At 39.4% G+C, this 22,779-nt stretch overlaps 2 protein-coding genes across 2 annotated transcripts; one reads left to right on the top strand and one right to left on the bottom strand.

Annotated features, from left to right (window-relative positions):
- Window positions 1-316: 316 nt before the first annotated feature.
- Window positions 317-2,041, top strand: LOC138204112 (5-hydroxytryptamine receptor 1A-beta). The gene has a single exon (XM_069159262.1). The coding sequence runs from the start codon at window positions 488-490 to the stop codon at window positions 1,736-1,738; it is 1,251 nt and encodes a 416-aa protein (XP_069015363.1). The 5' UTR covers window positions 317-487; the 3' UTR covers window positions 1,739-2,041.
- Window positions 2,042-14,148: 12,107 nt separating this feature from the next.
- LOC138204107 (uncharacterized) lies at window positions 14,149-19,328 on the bottom strand. Its single transcript, XM_069159247.1, has 3 exons — window positions 19,246-19,328; window positions 17,867-18,283; window positions 14,149-16,355 (listed from the first exon to the last, which is right to left on the bottom strand). The coding sequence occupies exons 1-3, from the start codon at window positions 19,248-19,250 to the stop codon at window positions 15,890-15,892; spliced, it is 888 nt and encodes a 295-aa protein (XP_069015348.1). The 5' UTR covers window positions 19,251-19,328; the 3' UTR covers window positions 14,149-15,889.
- Between the last annotated feature and the right edge of the window lie 3,451 nt (window positions 19,329-22,779).

Here is a 22,779-nt window from a genome sequence, read left to right as displayed (position 1 = left end):
TAAATTGAAACAAATATTTGAATTTGCGTAAAAGGAAAAAAAGACTGCAAATACAACTTCATAGCTCACTAAATGGCCAAATCCATTATTTCAAGAAATAACAGTTTATATGAAAATAACTCACAAGTATCCCTTGATTTTCAGTCTGTCAAGGTTAAAAAAAAAAAAAAAGAAAGAAAGAAAATATTTATGTTTTATGTGTTTATTTCATTGCTCCGTCATCCTCACTGACTGAGCTGTCAACTGAACAAACAGAACCAAAACAGCCGGACTCCGTTACATCCTCACAAATGACGCATTTTCCATCACTGGTATAAATATGCAGCATCATTCTCCCCCAGCAGCCAACACTTGCAGTTCAGAGCCTCGTTGAAGCACTGTGCAGTCCAACAGTCCGCTATGCGCTCTGCAGGGTGACACCGTGTGATGCGCACTGGGCTCTTCACGGGGTAACCGAAGCTCTCCAAACACATCTAGTTTACTAACAATGGAGGGAACAAACAACACGACATTCTGGTCTCAGTTTGACAACTTTTCCAACAAATCCCTCAAACCTGAAGACGAGGAGGTGAAGCTGAGTTATCAAGTGGTCACATCCTTCTTGCTGGGCGCGCTCATCCTCTGCGCAATATTTGGGAACGCGTGCGTGGTTGCAGCCATTGCGTTGGAGCGGTCTCTCCAGAATGTGGCCAACTACCTGATCGGTTCCCTAGCCGTCACCGACCTGATGGTGTCAGTGCTTGTGCTGCCCATGGCGGCGCTTTACCAGGTTTTAAACCGATGGACTCTCGGGCAAATTCCATGCGACATCTTCATCTCTCTGGATGTGTTGTGCTGCACGTCGTCCATCCTGCACCTGTGCGCTATCGCGCTGGACAGATACTGGGCAATAACAGAGCCCATAGAATATATGAAGAAAAGGACGCCGAGGAGAGCGGCGGTCCTCATCAGTGTCACTTGGCTCGTTGGGTTCTCTATCTCAGTGCCACCCATGTTGATCATGCGCTCCCAGCCCAGCAGCATGGCAGAAGACAGGGCGAACCCTAAGCAGTGTAAGATAGGACAAGACCCCTGGTACACAATATACTCCACATTTGGGGCATTTTACATCCCGTTGACGCTGATGTTAGTTTTATACGGTCGGATATTCAAAGCAGCCCGGTTTCGGATCAGGAGGACTGTGCGTAAAACAGAGAAAAAAAAAGTGTCCGACTCTTGCTTGGCGTTATCTCCCGCGCTGTTCCACAAAAAGACTCATGGAGACGCACAAGGCAAGGGCTGGAAAAGAAGCGTGGAGCCGCGGCCGCTGCCGAGTGTCAACGGCGCGGTGAAACACGCGGAGGACGGGGAGTCCCTGGAGATCATCGAAGTTCACAGCAACTCTAAAGGCAACCTGCCGCTGCCCAACACCCCGAGCTCCGTCCCACTGTTCGAGAGCAGGCACGAGAAGGCGACCGAGGCGAAGAGGAAGATCGCGATGGCACGGGAACGCAAAACAGTGAAGACTCTGGGCATCATCATGGGCACCTTCATCCTCTGCTGGCTGCCCTTCTTCATCGTCGCTCTTGTGATGCCTTTTTGCCAAGAATCGTGCTACATGCCCCGCTGGCTGGAGGATGTCATAAACTGGCTTGGCTACTCCAACTCCTTACTGAACCCCATCATTTACGCGTACTTCAACAAAGACTTTCAGAGCGCCTTTAAGAAAATAATCAAGTGTCATTTCTGCAGACCGTGATGGTTCCAGTTTTTTAATATTTTGTTTATGTTTTGTTTTTTTGTGATTTCACCATCGACTGCATCACCGAGGTTTGATCTGGAGACATCCAGGTGAAAAGAGGCGCTCCCTGGAAGCCTACAGCCTATAAAGAGATTGTTCTGAATAAAGAATGAAGCTACATCTGAAATGAGGGCTCATTATGATTATTGTTGATCATCACCATCGTTAAATATCTCCAAAAATGTCTGTAGTCTATGCATAGATAAAGCTGTGATCGTTTGATTGAAGCTGCATGTTCTCCATCCTGTTCTGTAATGTCCAATAAAGAAATACTTTACTAATTTTTTTGAAGTCATTATTTCAAAAATTCTGACTTATAATTTTATATTCTGCAATCTAAACAATTTCAAAAGTGTTAAATGAAGAAAAGGTGGCTCTACATCTGCAGTTGCAACTTGGGCATATTGGAAAAATTTTGATCATGGATCAATCATTTCATAAAACTAACATACCAGTTCATTTCATTTTCCAGCTTCTTAAATGTTGGAATTTATTTTTCTCAGTTAATTATTGTTGTAAATTGAAGGCATCACTGTGGTGTATTTTCTAACATTTTAATGACCAACCCATTCATATTTTGAAATATAGTTAAAGGATTGATGCACAGTGAAAATGTCCAGCTCCAGCCTATTTTACTCTAAATACTATACGTCATACTATATGTTTAAATACTTTAATATTGTATATGATGCCCTTAGAAAATTAGGAATGAAAGCACAGTTTCACATTTTCAACAATTAGTTGATAAACTAATACAAAAGACTTAAGTCCTTTAACTTTTAGGGTTTTTACTGGAGACAACTGTCATCTTCCATCTGCAAATTATCTCTCCATGTGCATGTAAATGATTGTATTAAACTCCTAGCCTCCTACTGCAGTGCCCACAAGCAAGGCACAAAATGAGACACCTTTTCAAATAGAAGTTTTCAGCATGGAGGATGTAACTGTACAATTTTCAGGTGTGGATTTGGTTGATTTGCTTGTATGTGTGTCTCTGTCTGTGAGTGTGTTTCTGTATGACTGTGAAGCAGAAAAATCATGATTCATGGACCATGAAAAAACAACCTCTTTAACTTGGCAGGTTGGCAGATCACTTGTTCCAAACTTATTCAGGAATAATTTTTTGAAATCCAAAGAACTGCGTTTTTACTCTGATCGAGGATCCATCAAAAGATAATACATAAATCAGGCTGAATTTTGGGTAAATTTGCTTGATAGGCTATAAGAATTAGACAGAGCGGTATCTTTAAACTAAAGAAGCTGAAAGACTGAAACAGATTATTTATGTGATCCTGCACAGATTGTTTTAATAACCTTATTAAAGGGAAAAAGGGAATAGTTGTGAATTTCAATTTGTCACAGAGGGACTTTAATTCCTAAAAGCTTCGCAGCATTTGATCCCCTGCAACAGAAAACGTGTTATGCTCCTCAGCATGTCTTCAGCCCCCAAATGGTTTCCCCTGAGCTCCATCTGTACCCTGATCCTCTCGTGTCATGCGTGTGCAGGTCTGCTGTATATCAGAGCTGATTGTGAAACGAAGATAATCCTTATTATAGTTTAAAGAAATCCATTTTGTCTTCCCAGTGATACAGAGAACATCTCAGATGTGCATAGGTGGGTAAACAGACACACACACACACACACACACACACACACACACACACACACACACACACACACACACACACACTGGTCACCATAGATGAGCAGTAATAAAAACCTTGCTGTTAAAGTGCACCAAGTGCCACTTGTAGCGCCTTGTTGCCCTTTTCCTTCACCACTTCGGGCCTTATAACATAAGTCCGTCTCAGAAGGGGTGTGAAGGCGGAGCACAGATGGTTGGTGGAGAGGTGGTCGCCATAGCGACATATGGAGGATGCAAACTCCGGCCGAGGGGCAATTACCTGATCAAAGGCCTGTTGCAACACAAGAATACAGAGGTGTGTGTGAGGGGCCCACAGCTGGCAGCCAGCTCAGACAATAAGCAGGTGTATTATTTTTATTTCATTCATTTATTTATTGGCTGCTGCTAAACAGTACGATTACTCCACAATCTTCTGTCTGTAACAGTTCCCCGTCCACCCTTTTTAAAAAGTTGGTCTAAACTTAACGGTTTTCCACTGTTTGACAGTGTCAGGGTCATACATACATACATGCATATATATATATATATATATATATATATATATATATATATATATATATATATATATATATATATATATATATATATGTATACACACACACATACTTAATGAGTTTGCTATTCATTCAATTTAATAATCATAGGCAATCTTACCATGTTTTTATATTGTAAGAAGGAAAGAGAAGCAACAGGAATAATACTGTAATAATAATAATAATAATAATAATAATAATAATAATAATAATAACATGCATGGAGTTGACCTGAAGGTTCGTTTGCAATTATGGGAACATTTATCCTTCACTGCGGTCGGTCGTGTCGTGATGTACATACTTGTGATTTGTCTTGCTGGTTGTACTTTAAAATCAAAACATTTCAATCTTCATTCAAGTTATATTGAAGAACTTCTAATATATGACAGTAGTCCGTATTGAGTTCTATTGTAACTGTGATGGCATTGTGACAAGTTACCATCTTAGTCTTTAGGTCTTTTCAGTTTCCATGCTCAGTTTAAAATATTTGTTAGATATAATTAAAAAAATGAGTTATATTACTTTGATGAAGAAATATTTACATTCAATTTTCAAAAGGGTAAGTAATGTGTGAACTATTACATTTAAATAATAGGCATCCAAACACCAACATTAATTTCAGCTTTCTATTTGTTTCTTAGGTGGAGAAATTTCTTTACTTGCTAACTAAACTTTCCCTGAGAGAATCCAAATTTCATAAGGTCACCTGGAAAGTGTGCAGCACGATACTAAAACCACTTTACCACTCTTTGGACGTGTCGCTGCAGATGCTTGCACATTCACCAGGTTCGTTCTCTGCGCTCCCACGGAGACTGCTGCCGAGAGCATTTGGCTGTAAATACGTCTGGATATTGGAGGAGGTGAAGAGCATGGATTAAATTTCATCCATGCGCTCCTGAACTGTGCAGTCATGCTTCCCCTGCAGGGCTGCTGGTGGCGTTTTGCTGTCAGAAGAATTACGTTACGGGATTTCACAACCTCACAGGACACAAAGATACAATAACGCCTCCTCATCTTATTTTGGATTTCTTCTTGGAGCTGTTGTTAAAGAGCTTCGAGGGAAAGAGCAAAACAGGAGCTGCAGAAAAAAGAACTATAGTTCTACCAATATGCTGCTATGCTAACTTTAGGTTTTTTTTGTATCTTTACATGGGAAAGACATCTTTACTGCAGTATATGGTGTCTGAAAGTGAGTGGTGGATTCTGTGTTTTGTTGCAGTCACGCTCAACAAGAACAAGGGAATAATTAGGTGTTGTAGGACCTTTATGTGATTGGTGTAGCATCTTTCAATTTTTTGATGGGATGATTTTTTTTTTGGGAAAAGTTAGACAATTCCCTTTGGTGCAGTCTGTGTTGCTTTAAAAACATCCATCTCTCTGTTCTTGTGTTGGAACTACAGGAAATGTACTAAAATGTAATGTAATGTAATTACTTGTTTTTCCTGTCACTGTCGAATGTTATAAAGCTCAAATTATATTAAACCAGAAGAGCAGAGAAGAAAACATTTCAAATGCAACAATTTCATTAATAAATATTCTGAAACAAATTGTCATTTATGCCAAATCCAAACTGTCAGTCTATAATCGTCATTATGATTGTCATTTACAAGTGCCTTCATCTTTTTTGTCTCTGGCGCCACTCTCAGGAAAGTTTCTACAAAGTAGGCTAAATATGGTATCAAGCTAAATGAGAAAGTACTGTTTTGCCCTGTAGCCCAAGAGGGTTAGACTGTATTAAACTCAGCAAAATAATTTGGTACTGTGGTTACACATTTATATTTTCCTTTAATTTGCTGACATTATATTAATTCAATTCAATCCAATTTTATTTATATGGTGCCAAATCACAACACCAGTTATTGCAGGGCACTTAACATACAGTAAAGTTGTTACAACAGAACTTTACAACATTAAAAAAAAAGGAACCCAAATATGCTCAGAGATGAGTTGGCGTCTGCCTCGACCGGATTACAGCCACCACAAGATACTGGTAATATCAGACCAAGTAAGGTAGAGTACTGAAATGATTAATGGTGCATATTATACATTTGAAATAAACTCTTTTCATTCATTAAGAAAATTTTCTGACCTTAATCTATGTCATAGAAATGCATTTTCATCATCTCGTGATATAGGCTGGAGCCAGAAGAGGCCAAAGTTCGATTCCTTTTTAATATAAGGTTTAATACTCCCATGCCTCTTTTGATCAATTTAGTTAATACATTGCTCCTGACTACACTTTTAAAAGTGCAACTTGTGTTTCTTTGGTGATGAAACTTCAATTAATGGGATCATGTGAAACGTAAATTACTGGTGATGTGCAAATGTTTCTCATGGAGCTATAAGATAACTAATGAAGCCTCTGCTGTGGAGTCTTGAGGCTTCAGTGTGCAGCACAGGGCTTCTCCAGCAGTAATGAACTCACGACTGATTATGTTTACATCTTTATTAAATTAACTTTACCAACCTGAGGCCTGAGAAAAGCTTTCTTGGACTTTACTTGGGTGCTCAGGCCCTTTAACATTTGAACTTTGGTGCTAATTGGCTGTCTACAGTTTTACATTGAGTGCCTTAAATCCTGATGTCAAATACTGTGTTAGCAAATCTTAACAGCTGTTTTTTAAATACAAATTTTTCAGGGAATTGGGCTTTTACTGTTGCTGTGTTCCAAATGGTGTACTTGTGTACTAACACACTATTCAAGTACCGAAACATGCAGTGCACTACAAGTACCAGAATGACGCACTTAAAACGGTCCAAAAAAGATGTGTGAAACGTCGGACACTTTCCAGCCTAAACTGTCGCCATCTTGGCTACGTAGAGGAAGGGGCTGACGTAAAGAATTTTCAAATTAAGGCATCTGAGGAAGCCGCCGCTGTTCCTGAACACCAAACAAAAGTGTTTTGTTTTTTTCCACTTCTGCTACTGGACAGATACATCAGTGTGTTTATTGAGGGTGTTAAACAGAGGGCACAAAAACACATTAATTTCTGGGTAAAATAATGAAAGCTGCAGATATTTTGACGGGTGGCAGCAGTGTGCGGTTTGAAACAACACTACTCTGTCAAAATTCCTGCGCTACACAAGTAAGAGTCCTTTAGTGGATGAGCACTATTTGTTAGTGTACTACAGGAAGTTTGTCATTTGGAACACAGCAAGAGTCAAGCAGAGGACCTCTAAAGCTCACATTAACTGGTTAATCTATTCACAAACAGAAGTATCGATACAAATTTGTTTTATTTTAGATGAGTTATGTGCGTAACTACTTCTTGGCAAACTAGTGTTCACTGTTTTTGTTCATTCACAAGCTGCTCTCCCTTCATAAAACCCAAAGCCAGGTCTCCCTGAACCTGACCCTCTTAATCCCACAGCAGGTGTCAGCGCCGTCGCCTTGTTCCGTTTCACAGGCAGTCATTTTTAGGTGGGACATCAAACAGAGGCTTATTGTTTGTTGCCTTGCTCTTTGATAACTTCTGCAGGTGTTGCTTCTCCAGCGGATTTAAGCACAAGAAGATAAGCTGTTACCTGGACAACCTTGTTGTTCTGTCGGAATGCATTTACTGAGATTTTACATTCGAGCAACATATTTGTTGATAAGGCATAAGAAATGCAAAGTTATGTTTACTTCTGGACCTTATTTACCTTATGTTTCTTATCTAAAATACAAGCCCGTCTCCAAAAATGTTGGGACGCTGTGTAAAATGTAAATAAAAAAAAGAATGTGATAATTTGCAAATCATGTAAAGCCCTAGTGAATTGAAAATAGAGCAAAGACTACATATCTAATGCTGAAACTGAGAAATGTTATTGTTCTATGACAAATATATGCTCAGTTTGGATTTGATGCCAGCATGTTGGACTGACTCTTGTGAACACTGTGTAGCTATATAGTAGGGATGAATTCAGAGGAAAGATATTTTCACCAGCAGCATTACATTTAATCACTGATTTTTTTGTGTGTGACTGTTTCTCCCATAATAGATTTGTTCATTCTTTCTTTTCCGTTTCTAAACAATGAAAAGAAACTCCAACAGGGTAAACAATCCTTATTAAAAATGCTGAAAGCACAGCATCATTTAAAAACAGCAAGGCATGCGTCACTGTGCAGAGCGATTTCCAGGCGTTCTCACTCAGAGTTAATACGGATGGATCAATCCGTGACATTTTCCATCTGCCTTTTGAATCGACTGTCTGGGCACTTTGAGACACATGTCTGGAAGATGGAAGTCTGTTTTTATTGTTCAAAGCTAACACCAATCTTCTCAGGATTATGACTGCATGATTCCACCATTAACTGAGAGTTACCTTTCAGCATTCCCTTATGGTTTAATATGATTCTTGTTGGTAAGTTATCAATAAAATGCTGCATTCAGCTTTTGATAAATTCTTCTTTATTCTTCTTACTTTTAATAAATTGTATGAAATACCATCAGTAAACTGAACTCAGCAAGTTGTCTGTGTTCCTAAAATCCGATTTTTTTTGTTTTTAATTTCATTTGTGTCCAGAAAAAACATGAATTAACCAAAAGGAGTTACAGTGGGTGATGTGCTCCTTCAACTTGACCACATGTTTACCATCCTGCTGCTGTAAATACAAAGTACCATCTAATGTATATTAATCCACCACTATTCCCTAAACGAATGGGACTATCTACTAATGTAATGTTTGCTAAACACACAGTGGCCAGTGGTTTTAGTGCATTAATGAGCCTTCTTTTGTAAAATAAAACTATGTACTTGTGACCTTTGTGACGTCTGACGTTTTTAAAATCTTGAACCAGTATGAAGCCACAGACAGGGTATGGAAGTCTGTGAAGTAATTAGAGAGGCACGAACACATGGTTGGTCTTCAGTTATAGCGCCCTTAGTCGTCCAGTTGTATGAAACTTGGGGATCCTCCACAGCATGGCATAAAGATTGGTCAATTTTGTGATATTCAGATGTTGCATTTGCAAGACATAAGACATCTACTGAACATATATGTTTAGATGAAGAGTTTTTCACATGTAAAATGTAAATCGAGTTTTGTAATGACTGGTCAAGCAGTTGCTGCGGTCAAAGGAAGGTTTCTCAGGAAATGGAGGAACAGTAGCACAATTTGATACAAGACCAGTGGAGTAAAGAGGCAGATGAATTCACAACAAAACAATATGGTTCCTGCAACTTGTACAAAACAGCAGCAAAGCAGAAGACCCTGCTGGCAGCATGATGCTATGGGAGTGTTTCTCAGTGGCAGGGACAGATAGATTGGTCAGAACTGAGGGAAGGATGAATGGATTCACACTCAGAGAGGTTAGATAAAACCTGCTCAGTGCAGTGACCTGAGACTGGGGCGGTGGTTCACATTTCACCATGACAGTGAAGCAAAGTAAACAGCCAAGACGATGTTGGAATGGCTTCAAGTAAAAATCTCTGACCGTCTTTGAGTGGCTAAGCAAAAAGCCCAGACTTAAACCATGTAGAACATCAATACAAATTCCTAAAGATGGCAGTTCAGAGACTTCCCATCCAATCTGAGGGAGCTTAACAGGATCTGAGGAAGAATGGGATAAACTGCTCAATTCTAAATGTGCAAAGCCTGCAGAGACTTAACCAAGAAAACCTGAACTTGAAATTGCTGCAAAAGAGGCTTCTGACTGAGAACCTCGGGACACTATGCTGGGCCATTTATCCCGACATCCTAACTGCACCCAGGTATGTCAATAAAACCAGGCAGGCTCCCAAAAATACATCTCTTGGAGGCCTATCATCCATCCATCCATTATCTATACCTGCTTTATCCTGAACCGGGTCATGGAGGGCTGGAGTCTGAAGCAGACAGGCTACCAGTGATATACTGTGAAATTATTTTCAGAAGGACCACCAGGACTGGACAGAAGGCATCAATTTAGCTAATAACACCCTAATGACCTTTGAAAAAAAAAAAATCAAATTACTTTGTATTCATGGGTAAATTGATGTTTTTCACTGGGAGTCTATTGGAGCCAGAGGTTATTAGGAGCCAGCCCCTAGTGGCCCTGAGGGGTATTGCACTTTTAGGAACTTTCACATTGGCTTCAATTGTTACACCCGGAAAAAAGTAGTTCCTATTTATTTTTGATTGATCCTGGTAATAGTATAGTTTATTTTCCTGTCAAACATATAATACACATTTACTCCAAATTCCTGACTTTGAATATCGATCGTTTCATAAGAAAATCTATACTAGAAGAGAAACGTTTGGGATCAGAATTACCAATATTTTTGTATCAATCTGCACACCAATAGCCAAAATCAATACTCTAGTGGTAGCAGACGTTCTGCTCACTCACTGTGTGTCGTGTTATGAGTGATGCACGAAATTGAGACCCACCAGAGCATTCAGACTGAGACACACCTGTAGAAATCCACTTCCAAATTTGCAAAAGTTGCATTTCATGTGTTTTTTGCTGTTCAGACTTTCAATAATCGATCTGGATATAACAAAAATACAGATTTGGGCTGGCAGTGTGAAGAAGGCCTCAAATTCACGTAAGGTGCTTTAGGTTTAAGCATAAAAAAATCCCTTGGTTAGGAAAAGATCCTGGTTTGGGCTAAACATGATACAGTCGTAATTTGGTTTAGGTAAGCCATCAACACTGCATGGTTTGGGCGAAGTAAGTTACTTAATGTAAGTGGCTGAGTTAACACTAATGCGAGCCGAGTTCCCAGACTGTTATCACAGTGAAAAAACGGAAGCTCTGAGTGAAGGTCGGTGCAGCCAGGATAATTTGTTGCATCATCCTGGCGACTTGGGTGCAACTAATACAAATCTATTTATTTACTTAAGAAAACAATGCAAGTGTTCAAAATTCAGTGGAAGTGGGGTTGCATTAAAACAGGCCCAACTTGCTCTTAATTAAAAAATAGGTCAGTTTAAGTTGACATGACTCAAAAAAGTGACTTGATTGTAATGAATGTTGTAAAAAAGTAAAATAGAAGGAACTGTTAGAGTTGTTTTTCCTGCTTTCCACAGCTAAAGGTCAAGTTAGCAGAAATTCTCACTTTGCAATGAATCACGTCCAAGACTCCAAACTATCAATCATAAATGCCTGTAATCCTTCTTTCCTCTAATTAATGCATGTTGGCAGTTTTTACTGTGCAGCTACTGTAGCACAGCTCATTGTTTCCTCAGATTGGAGGCATTTTCTGAGCTGTTTCTTTGAGACAGGGTCCCTCCCTGTTTCACACCCCTCTCTGGATTCTCTGTGTTCCCTCCAACTGTCTCTGGTTCTGCATCAGACTTACTTTGTAGTTCCGTCACTCACAGTTTTAAATTATAACTGAAGTTTTCCTTTTTCATAAAAACAACAACAACAAAAAAAGAGTATTTCTGACATGAATTAAAATTTTTCACTTTAATACATTCAAAAGCTTGCACAACAGTTAACTAACTTCCTGAGTCACGGTACAACTTCTGAATACTTTATTCCTTAGCGGTCAAACTAAGACTTTACACAGCTGCACAGATTGAGGATTCTCTGAAGACAACAAACATCTGAAGACAGATGTCAAAGCCTGTTGACATCTGTCTTTTTCTTCTATGATAATCTTACCTTGGCTTTAACAAGCTGTTAAGATGAATTTTCCCTCAATATTTAACAAATTTTTTTTCAGCTGGTCTCTCATTTATTATTCATCAATAGTTTGAAAATTCATGAGGAAAACTGTTTCAGTTGATGGCTGTTTGTGGCTTTCTGCATGCCAGGGTGAAAACGGAAACCTTGAGTGACATTCCTCTTTCGTCTTTTCTGTATCCAAGTCTGCAAATGAGGCCGTTGTCTCCATACTAAAACCCAGTTAATTCAATCTGTGCATGTTCTGCTGCATTGTCTCTGAATTGGTTGTAAGCTGAACAGGAAAGATATTTGTAACAATATACTGCAGAAGCAATTAAATAAAATGAGGCAATGTCAAGCAAGGATGAATATGAATGTGTTTGTGTTCGAGATGTGATTATTATTAATTGGAGGTTTTCATCTCAAAATGTTACTCATTCATTTTAAGAATGCTCATAGAAATGCTTCGCACAGCAGGAAAAAGTCTGCATGAGGAAATTGTTCACTGAAAAGAAGGTTGCTGTTCCATTTTCAAAAGCAACTAATTCAAGTATTTTTAAAAAAATTTAATTTCTCCTTTTAACATGTGAAGCACTTGTTAGATCTGGTTTATAATTCCCTCACTCATTCCCAAGTAATACTTTAACAACAGCGATTGAAATCAGGTAAAATAAATATACTGCCGTTTACAGGCAAAAGAAAGTAATAATCTGTTGTGTGTTTAACTTTTTGTGCCCCCTGCAGACAACGAGTGGTACAGCTGCAGGATGTTTTTCCCTTTTAGTACATAAAACTATCGCATTTCTCTTTCTAAAGATCATGCTTAGAAGAAGAGTTTCACATCTTGTAATTTAAAAGTGGTTATTAATCTTTGCTACTGAAGAGGGCAGGATCAATGCTACTACCTGATTTAATGTCATGAATAGGAGATTCAGGATTCATTTTTATATTTTTTTCAACAAAGAATATCGGACGATGTCACATTAAAAGTCTTCACTTGTGTGGACAATCAAATTGAAATATAAAATAGAATATTTTGCACCCCACAACGAAACTCACTATATCCATAGCACCCAATATACTTTCCTCTTTCTTGGTTAAATTACATGTTCCAGATCTCGTAATTACAACATTTTTGAAAAAGCAAGGTCCACAATTTTTTTTACCCTTTTGTGACTTATCGGCAATACCTTTTTTAAGGACCGATTTGGCATTCCCTTGCAATATGTTTTACATTACCTCGCAATAAATTTTGCTTGTCCTTTTCTTCTTCCTTTCCTTTTGCGCTATATGTCTGCTGGTCCTCATGAACAGTGTTTAACTGTCTGCTAAAAATATGTTGTTGTTCCACAGGAGTGGCCGATAAGTACTTCATTATTTTAAAAAAATGTACACCATTTTCTTTGCGTTTATTACCCCTAAACTATTGCAGTGGGAGCTCAATTGTAATTTTCTGGAATGTACCCCATGTTTCATTTGTTGTAAAACTTTTTAGGTTAATTTTCCTCCCTGAAATTAAACCAAAAAGAGTTTTTTGTGAACAAACATGACTAATCGTCGACAGTCTGCTGAATCATAAATCTGACCCTGACTGCCAATAAATGACTGTTTGTCCCAGAAGCCCTCGAATCAAAGTGCAGATTCTTGGTGATTGCATCTGTCTTCTCACTTTTTAATCACTGCTATAACAGTGAGAGGAAATGGCCTTTGTTCGCATTGCCCTCAGTGTTGTTACCTCTGCACGATAACAAATACGGGGCTAGAACAGTGACATTAAAGTTTGATAAACAAAACCTGAAACTGAAAAATAAATCATTGCCATCATCATGGCATTGAAACACTTGGCAGGTAAGAGTGATGCACTTCATTAATATGCTAATTATATGGAAATGATGCGTACGTCTCATGCTCCTTGCCCCTTCACTCAAACTTCTCTCTACGCCAAAATGGTAACAGAAAATTGCAACTGAAAAACAGAAGATTGGAATTGTAACCTGTGACATTGAACAAATACTGAGCGCAAAAAAACCTGACAAACAGGAAATGAAAATCTAAAGATGAAAGATGGAAATCACATCGTACTGCAAAAAATATCAAAATAAAATACAGTAATAAAATGTAAGATTATGTTTCTTTTAATGACTGTGTTACTTTTCAGGAAACTTTTTTTTATTAAGTACCAATACAACTTTTAATGCAAGTATTTCAATGCCAATGATTCCTCTTTTCAGTTTCAGGGTTTTCTTTTTGTGCCAATGCCAATCTTACTTTCATTGTCAAACTTTAATGTCACTGTTCCAGGCAAATAATATTCTACCACCGATAACAACACTATCACTTACTCAGGCCACTGAACTCTGTTGGGAAGCAGCTCTCAAACATTCTCTGCCAGGGCGAGGGGCAAGGACTCAACCTGCAGCAGGGTCCCACCAGCCCTGTGTGCATGCTTGGATTACTGTATGAGCATACTAACATGCCCTGGGGCCCAAAGGGTCAGAAGGCATCTACCACTCTTCTTGTTTGAGGGGACTTCTCAAAAGTGTTTTCATATATATGTACTGCACGGTGCAAAAGTTTAGGCACTACAAGTAAAGAGATGCTTTCAGAAAGGATACCATGGATAGATTTTATTTATGAAAAATCTAAATCAAGTCAAACAGTTGATGACCACTCCTTGCCTTCATAGCAGCATCAGATATAATTGTGCAACATTTTTCAGTACTTGGCATGTAGATTGTATCAAGTATCTTGTCACGGCGGATGTTAAATTATTTGGTTAATTTATGGCAAAAGTTTTTCATTTAGTTAATCCGGTATGTATTTATTTTTCTTTGTAATTGCATTTGCATTTAATTGTTTTCAATTTAGTGGGTGTCTTGATTACTCTTTTACACACATCTATCAAACAAATGATGTGATGCAATCATGGCAACATGAAGCATAATCTCAAGGCAATGTTTCAAACATCTTGTAAAATCCACAAGAATTGAATCTATTTCATAGCAAATTCAATTAAAGCTAATGCTAGTTTCTAATTGAGTGCTCACTGTATTTTCAAGGAAAAAAAGATTGAGGATAATCCTGGAGGTCTGAATGATAATGACGCCATTTTGTGATGGACAAAGCATACAACCACGAGTTTAACTTTCATACTTTTCTCCTAAACAGGTTTCTAACAATTAACATAAGGTTTAGGTAAAGAAACTTCCACTGTGGGTCTGTCACACAGTGCTTATATCAACCTTCAAGAAGAGACAATCCTATCCAATGAAACAAAACTGAATATAGCTGAGATGTTTTGGTCTAAACTTCCATTTTCTTGCACAATTCTGCTTCGTTTTAAGGAACAGTACATAAATCAGTTCATCGGCTGACAAAGTTCAAATGTCATTTTTTGAAGTTTTGGAAAGCCACCAAAATATCTACTTCAAATATCTTGCATGTACACATAATATAGCAAACAGTATCCAATCAAGCATCTAGTAATCTTTGGATGGTTAGAGTCCATGAGTCCAAAACGTATTTGATAATCACTACAAGGGATGATCAAAAAGTTCTGAGACTGCTGCTGTGACGCCTGAATGGGGTGAGGCACAGTGACGCTGAGCAGGGTGAAGCAATAACCTTTGTTAGTAAGTACTCCAACATCCGCACCTGAGTTAGTTACCTAAAACTTGAGCTGAGAGCACACATCACATTTGTTTTCAGATATTTGAGAAACAAAAAGAAGTAGAAGGGAGCCACATCTGACAGGTGTTGTTGAGGACGCCATGTTGGAGAACCAAGGTGCCATCAGGCCGCAGTTCAAGTCATTCACAGCGAATGCTTTCCCTCAGATGCTTCTCAACACTACAGCAGAACTCATTGATGACAGTCTGACCCTGGAGGATGAATTCATGCTGCACAACCCTGCGAATTCTGAAGAAAAACCCATCTGGTTTCCCTCCTGACCTGGCACCCCTCTTTCAGTCATGGACAGGGATGCTCTGTTTTAAAATGCAAATGCCCCTCCAAACACCTCACCCAGCTCATTGGTTCATAGGCTTTCTGAAGCAATTCAAGGATCTCTGTTTCCAATTTCCTGAGTTGGGCACAAAATGTAATGTGTGCTCTCAAGTCCATGGTAAGATTGCGAATGCAGACATGCAAGTGGTCACAAAGACGTGTTTAACTCAGGTGCTGATGTTGACCAAGCGAAATAACTTGGAATATTTACTTATGAAATGAGCTTTCCTCTACTTTAGTTAGCTTCCTCATACCCACGGTATTACCGCACAAAAGTGAAGGACAGAAGTAGTCTTGGAACTTTTGGATTACCCCTTGTACAATCGACAGTCATGTTTTTGTGAAAGTTCAGAGAGAGGAGTGTTCAAACAGAATAACTGTCGATTGGCTGGAAAGGCTGGAGAGCCTGGAGGGCCTGAAAGCTCCAATCCGAGAGTAAACATCTGCATCTGAGCAGGCACCCCACGACAAGTGAGGGCTCGGTGGGGTGGTGTGGATCACAGGCAGGGGAAGAGGAAGAGACAGGACACGAGGTGTTTGAGGGAGAGAAGGCGGAGGGTGGAGGGGTGGGGTTGGTAGGACAGGAGGTGGGGGGAGTGGCAGGGGAAGTGGAGGAGACACCGGTGGGGGTGACACTGGGGTGATGTCAGGAGGTGTCACTGTGGTTAAGCTTTGGACAGGTGGAGCAGCTTCAGTGACGGTCCCATTCTTGGCTGGCAGGTCCTGGCAAGGTGTGGGCTGTTTGAGTGAGTAGGTGGCAGTGTGGTAGAAGCTGTAGTACTCCAACGCGTGCCTCGCCCTCGCCAACCTCAGCCTGCAACACCAAACAAACGTGGCACAATGTCAACACAAGTTCTTTCTTTTCTATCATTGTCACTTGATATTAAACGGTTTAGAATATTGTGTGGGATGGGAACATTGATCAAAATCTCATGTCGTTGCATCAGGTGCAGCGTGGCAGTCAGGACATTCTTCAGACTGAGGGAGGAAGAAGACAGGGAGCCACACTTCGTTCAAAGCTGAGAAAGTGCAGGCCACCCTCACCGGCAAGTGACAACAACATTTCTATGTCTTTTCAAAACAGGTGGTTCTTAAAGCTTGTGGCACACTGGCTAGTCACACAGTTAGTTTGTGAACTGCTGTCGGTATGGAGCTAACCTCAAACATACTAGCCAACATTATGTTAGATAACTCTCCGAACTATGTGACCGGATTCTATTCTGTTTCTATGTCAGAGGAGTTTAACACACCTTTACATGGCCGTAAATGTTCTCGGTTTGATTCCCTAATAGACAGACTTCTGCTGAATGTCATTGTCTTTTTTTGCATTTCCTATCTATTTCCAATTTCTCTAGCAAATTACATAATTGAATACCCCAAAATTCTTATCATGAAAATTGCTGTGTTCAAATGGGTTCCTATTGACCATGGAGACGAGAAGGGTCTCGTGGTATTCATGACGTTGGGACTTGAAATATTTTATAAGCCTCAAGTTCACAAGTTTTGACGTGTTTGCTGACATTTACGGAAATGTAGAGTGTGTCTTTGTAACTTAGATAATAACCTACACCAGAGAAAAAGCTTGATCTTCCCAACGGTCTCATCTTTTCCTTTGCTGTCTTTGCATTTCCTGCATTACGTTATCCCAGTTAACTTGCTAAATTATTAGACTCTATGGCTTCTAGATGCCATGTTGCTGTTACCTGGCATCTGTGTTTTTACGACTTAACAACTTGAACAGTAAGCATGCGGTGCACACGACTTCCTATTTTGTAACCACGCGCTCTCAAGTCCCATTTGAATGCACCAATAGTTACAGGTAATAAGTACAACATTTTCTATTTTAGTTTTGCCTGTCAGCTCGAAAAGAAGTTTTGGCATGATGATGGCACTAATTTAAAAAGGAAACCAATGTTTAAACCCTGAACAGAGCATACATGTGTACATGAATGTATGATTTCAGTCTGGACTGGAGTTGTAGACTATTCAGTTGCCGGCATTGCCATCCCAAAATGCATGCAGTTAGCAAGGTTAAAATTGACTGGAAAACCCGACCTTTACATCCACTTAGCATAGCTAAAGGTGGTGAGACAATGGCCTTGTATTCTCCACTTTGCTGCCATGTTTGTGTCTCAGCTGGTCAAGACACAGATACAATGTATATAGAGTACACTTGAAAGTTACCAATCAGACATTCATTTTCTTTTAACATAAAGAAGCTATAAAGAAAACAGAAAGAGGAAAAACAGCAGAGAAAATATGTCAGATCTGGAGAAGTAATCTATATCAAGTATGTATGTTACATCATATTACTCCTTTGCACACCTGTGTCTCAGCTGTAAGAGTCTGTACAGCAGAAGGAGGATTACAGCTCCTGCCAGGGTCATCAGAAGCACTGCCAGCCTCATGTCGAAGCTCCAGCACGATTTCCCCGTAGATCCAGGTGAGCTGCAGCTCCTGGGGGGCTGTGGGGTCTGCAGCTGGGGGGGTTCCCCCATCCCCCGCTTCGGATTGATGATGGCTCTGAACAAGACGGGCTGGATTGTGTCCAGCAGGATTGGGTGGCGGTTCCTGAGTAAAGCAGTCTCAGGCTGGGGAGGGATCTGGAGAGAGGTGCTGCCAGTGACCTGATGACCAAGCTGCATCGCTGCCAGGTTTGAGAAGGAGTGGTGGAGTGTTGCTCGATACAAATCAGTTGTCCATTCTTTCTCAGAAGTCCCCAAGGTTTGGCCTGTGGCAGCTCTGTAACATAAAAAAGTTCTCAATCACCTCATATTTTCAAAACAAGACTTGATATGATATAAATAGAAACCTTCTCTCAGTGCCATTTTCTATCTGACACTGATACAAACACTTACAATCCTACTTTTGTGTCCTCAAGAAGTTTTACTTTTCTCCTTGCTGCCATGATGTGGAAGTGGGTGTGTCAATGGTGTGTCAGTACATGGTGACATCATTGTGGTTACAGTTGCAACTGACCACACCACACCACATAAACTTTAATTTCAACCAGAGAGAAACGCAGAATAGTGTTTTTAACCAGTGTTCATTTACTCTTTGATGGCTTAAAATGCCGTAGATTAAGTTAAAGGTCCTTTGTGGAGTTTTCTTACAAACAAACTAATGTGATATTCAGCATTTCTGACTAAATTAAATCTGCAGTTCCTTCCAAATTAAACAATTGCAAAGCCCTGTTTTTCATATTAAAACTTTAAGTACGTGATTCAAAAAAATTGATTCTGGCCACTTGGGAGCCACATAAACAAGTTGCAATGATATTTAGCCATCTTCTGTTTCATTGCTTTGGCAGGAACATGCGCTTCCTGTTGCGATACTTCTGAAAACTGTCATCAGTATTGTGTATCGTTTACTCCCGGTAAACATAAAAATCAGGGACACAAACATTCAACATTTCTCTACAGCGCCTCTAGTGGTCAAAAACTCCACAGGGTACCTTTTGAATTAAAACAACTTAAACAATGATGAAATATATTTAATGGCTAATTATCTAACTTTGTTTGTCTTTTGACAAATTAATTGATTTCAGTGTTTTAAAGAGAACGGAATGAACATATTTACTTATTATAAGAAAAACTAAGTATTAGATATGTGGGAAACGAGAAATAGAAACATGGCATTTATGAATAGAACTTTAAAACTGGAACTTCCTTTATACAATTTTTTATAAGAAATGTTAAACTTACGTCATTCAAACTTGACATCCTTGTAGGTAAATTCATTAGAAAAATGAACAAAACAGAAAAATTAACAGACACACGAGTTGTGGTGAAGAACTGTGCTGCGTTTCAGGACAATCCTGAATCCTGACTCCACACCAATAGGGAGGAAGCCAGTGAAAACAGCAGGAAACAGTGCACTTCCCCAACACACAATACAAAAATGTGATTGGAGGACACTTCCTATTGCCATGGTTACAGGAAACTGGTCAAGGATATCTTTTTTTAAGGACATGAGTGCGAGTCTGAACAAAACATTCAGATATGAGCTCAGACTGAAAATAATAGAAAACATGGAGTCTGTTGACGAGAAGTAAGACGTATTTTTCTTCAAGTATTTTGGATAAGCTCTAATCTCTGCCATCAATATTGCTGCACATCATGCACCCATGTCAGACAAAAAATAAAATTAGTTCTGTGTTAAAAGGCTTTTCAAGGCTTTTTCACTTCAATATTTAAGACAACAAAAAAACAAATAGAGCAGTGAGACCACATATATACCATACCTGGGTAAAAGAAGTAAACCAATAAAAGCAGTTTCAAAGTAAAAGGGACACTGCTGTTTCGGTGCCACTGAGTCGGCCCACATTAGTCCTGGCCGTGCCAGCGCGGCTCAACAAATGCAGAGAGATGGCGGCTGCCACGAAAGGCCTGCTATCTGATTGAGCCAGTATTCAGGGGAGGCTTAAATGACACACGGGCACAGAAAGAGGCCCACTCCAATGCAAGTCCAGCTCTCATTTATCTGTCTAATAAGTTTTCATGCCGGGCCAAGCCAAAAAGGAGAAACGAAGCTCTCGCTCAATATCCCTGCCTGGCACTCTCACAATCCTCTGATATTGAAGAGGGGAGTAATATTAAAAGATCCCTTATCAGAGGCCCAATTGTAGTTCGGGTGGAGGGATGTGGGAGGTGGGAGTGGAGTGATCTGCCCAGAAAACCTGCCAGAAAAGGATTCAGATGCTGTTTCTTAAAACCACAACAATGATAACAAAAATACATGTCTTCACAAGGATTTTTCCAATTATTTTATTCATTCCCAATGTCTCTTTACCATCATATTACTAGGATACTCTCTGTTTTTGCAGAGCATCATAAGTAGGGAATGGACAACATAAAATGAACACCCCTAAAGCATTACGTAGTTAAACAACTGGCTACTGAAGCATTTCCTTTACACTGATGAGGAATCTCTTGTGGTTGTATAATCAGCACAAATCAACAGTAAAAGGAAACATAGTTCACTAAAAAAGAAATCTCACAGGGTTCCCACAAGATGTACTGTCATCAAGTTGCCACTTGACTTTTGTAAAATTAACTCAACACACTGAGCTGCTTAAAAAAACAATTTACATTCAGGTAACTGTGTTTTTCAGTGCAATGTTCTCATAAAAACATTATATTTTTATCAGTCCAAGTACTCAAGAGGGACGAAAACTCTGTTGTGTTTGTCCAGTTCGTATTAATACAGTATGTACAAAAAAAATGCACAAGAATTATATGCAAAAGCAATGATGAAGGTGGACAATAATGCTGATCATGATGATGATGATGATGATGTGGCGCAGGTGGTAATGATGATGGTGACGATTCCATCGAGATGGATGATGAGGATGAGGACTTGATGCGAATGAGGAATAACAAAGATGACGATGATGATGATGTTGATGATGATGATGATGATGATGATGATGATGAGGCTGCTGATGATGACAATGTGACTAGGATGTTGGGGACAATGATAATGACAACAGAGATGATGATATTGGTGATGACAATGATTAAAACAGTGTTATTGATAACGATGATGAGGGTGTGTATGATGACCACGATGACGACAGCCATGAGGAAGATGAGAGTGAGAATAGAGATGACATAACGTGGGTGACAATGATGGTCACGTTGACGAGGCTGATGATGATAATGACGGGATGATGATTGTGACAAAGACAACATCCAGGATGAGGATGCACTAAAGATGTCAATTAGGACGATGATGAGGATGATGATGGGGAAGATGACAGTGATAGTGATGATGACAAAAAGTCGACAATGATAACATTATTGTCACCACCTGCTGCAGGGACAGCGGAGCACTTTCTCCAAAAGATTCCTCCAGCTCCGCTGTCACAAGGACAGATACAGGAGATCATTTCTGCCGACCGCAATTAGACTGTACAATAACTCACCTCTGGCAAAATAATACTGTTGACTGTGTTTCTTGGTTGTTTGTATATAATATATATATATATATATATGTATATACAGTGTATACAGTACAATATATATATATATATATGTATATATATATATATATACTGTACTGTATACACTGTATATACTGTGCATTTTATATTTTATATTTTTACTGCTATTTTACTGCTATTTTATTGCTTTTCTATTATTCTATTATTATCTTATTACTTCTGTATGCTGCTGTGATGAAAAAAATTTCCCCTCGGGGATTAATAAAGTAACTACCTAACCTAACCTAACCTAACCTAACCTAATTAGCGATGATGGTAGTGACAGTGTGATAAGATGATAATGCTCTAAAGATGTTGATGAGATGATGATGACAATGTTTGCAATGACGATGAGGATGTGCTAAAGACGAGGATGATGAGGAGGATGTGTGATGATGATATTGTGATGATGAGGATGTTGATGTGTGATGATGATATTGTGATGATCAGGACGGTGATGTGTGACGATGATGAGGATGGTGATGTGTGATGATGAGATTGTGACGATGATGATGAGGATGGTGATGTGTGATGATGAGATTGTGACGATGATGATGAGGATGGTGATATGTGATGATGATATTGTGATGATGATGAGGATAATCATCCTCGTCTTTATAAAGATATTTTGATGACAATGTGAATAATAAGGATGATGAGGATGATGAAGATGATGTGTTGAAGCTGATGGCACCAGCAGTGGTGCGATGAAGACACTGTGGTGTGAATTCTGTGGAGAGAATCCTCCAGTTAACGATCTCAGACATGTAAATCTATTCATGAGCTCTTAATGTGAAGAGCTAATGTGGCCGTTTTCATGCGAATGTGGAGCCGCGGTTCTGACAGGCTGAACGAGCCGGCAGACGGCTGAAGTAGGAGTTCAGTGATTGGACTGTTTTTGTGTGTGTGTGTGTGTGTGTGTGTGTGTGTGTGTGTGTGTGTGTGTGTGTGTGTGACTAAAGACTACCAGGAAGCTGTTAAGTGCTCTTTGACTGGCCACTGTTAAATACTGTTCATGGCATCCAGCTCACTGCAGCCGCCTCCAAAAGCCTTCAAGTACGATGACGTATGGGCGAGTTTGTCTTCATAGAGAATCACACGAGGAACTGGATGCAGAACATAATTCATCTTTGTCCAGTTTTACTATGGTGGTAATGTTGACAGAAACTGTAGCTTTGGTCTGAATTATGTTTAGTAAAACATCACACAGGAATTTGATCTGAGTAGTGAACTGCGAAGCCAGATTAGTGGGTTA

This window comes from Embiotoca jacksoni, unplaced genomic scaffold, assembly GCF_022577435.1.
Source record: "Embiotoca jacksoni isolate LCO1_2020_lvr unplaced genomic scaffold, fEmbJac1.0.p SCAF_10, whole genome shotgun sequence".
NCBI classification, from domain to species: domain Eukaryota; kingdom Metazoa; phylum Chordata; class Actinopteri; family Embiotocidae; genus Embiotoca; species Embiotoca jacksoni.
Note: the sequence above shows the minus strand (reverse complement) of the source record. Positions and strands in the feature narration are given on the sequence as shown.

Coding starts and splice junctions, on each gene's coding strand:
- LOC138204112 (XM_069159262.1), top strand. CDS start 488: ATGGAGGGAACAAACAACACGACATTCTGGTCTCAGTTTGACAACTTT.
- LOC138204107 (XM_069159247.1), bottom strand. Junction 16,356..17,866: donor CTCTTACAGCTGAGACACAG/GTGTGCAAAGGA, acceptor TTGGTGTTGCAG/GCTGAGGTTGGCGAGGGCGA.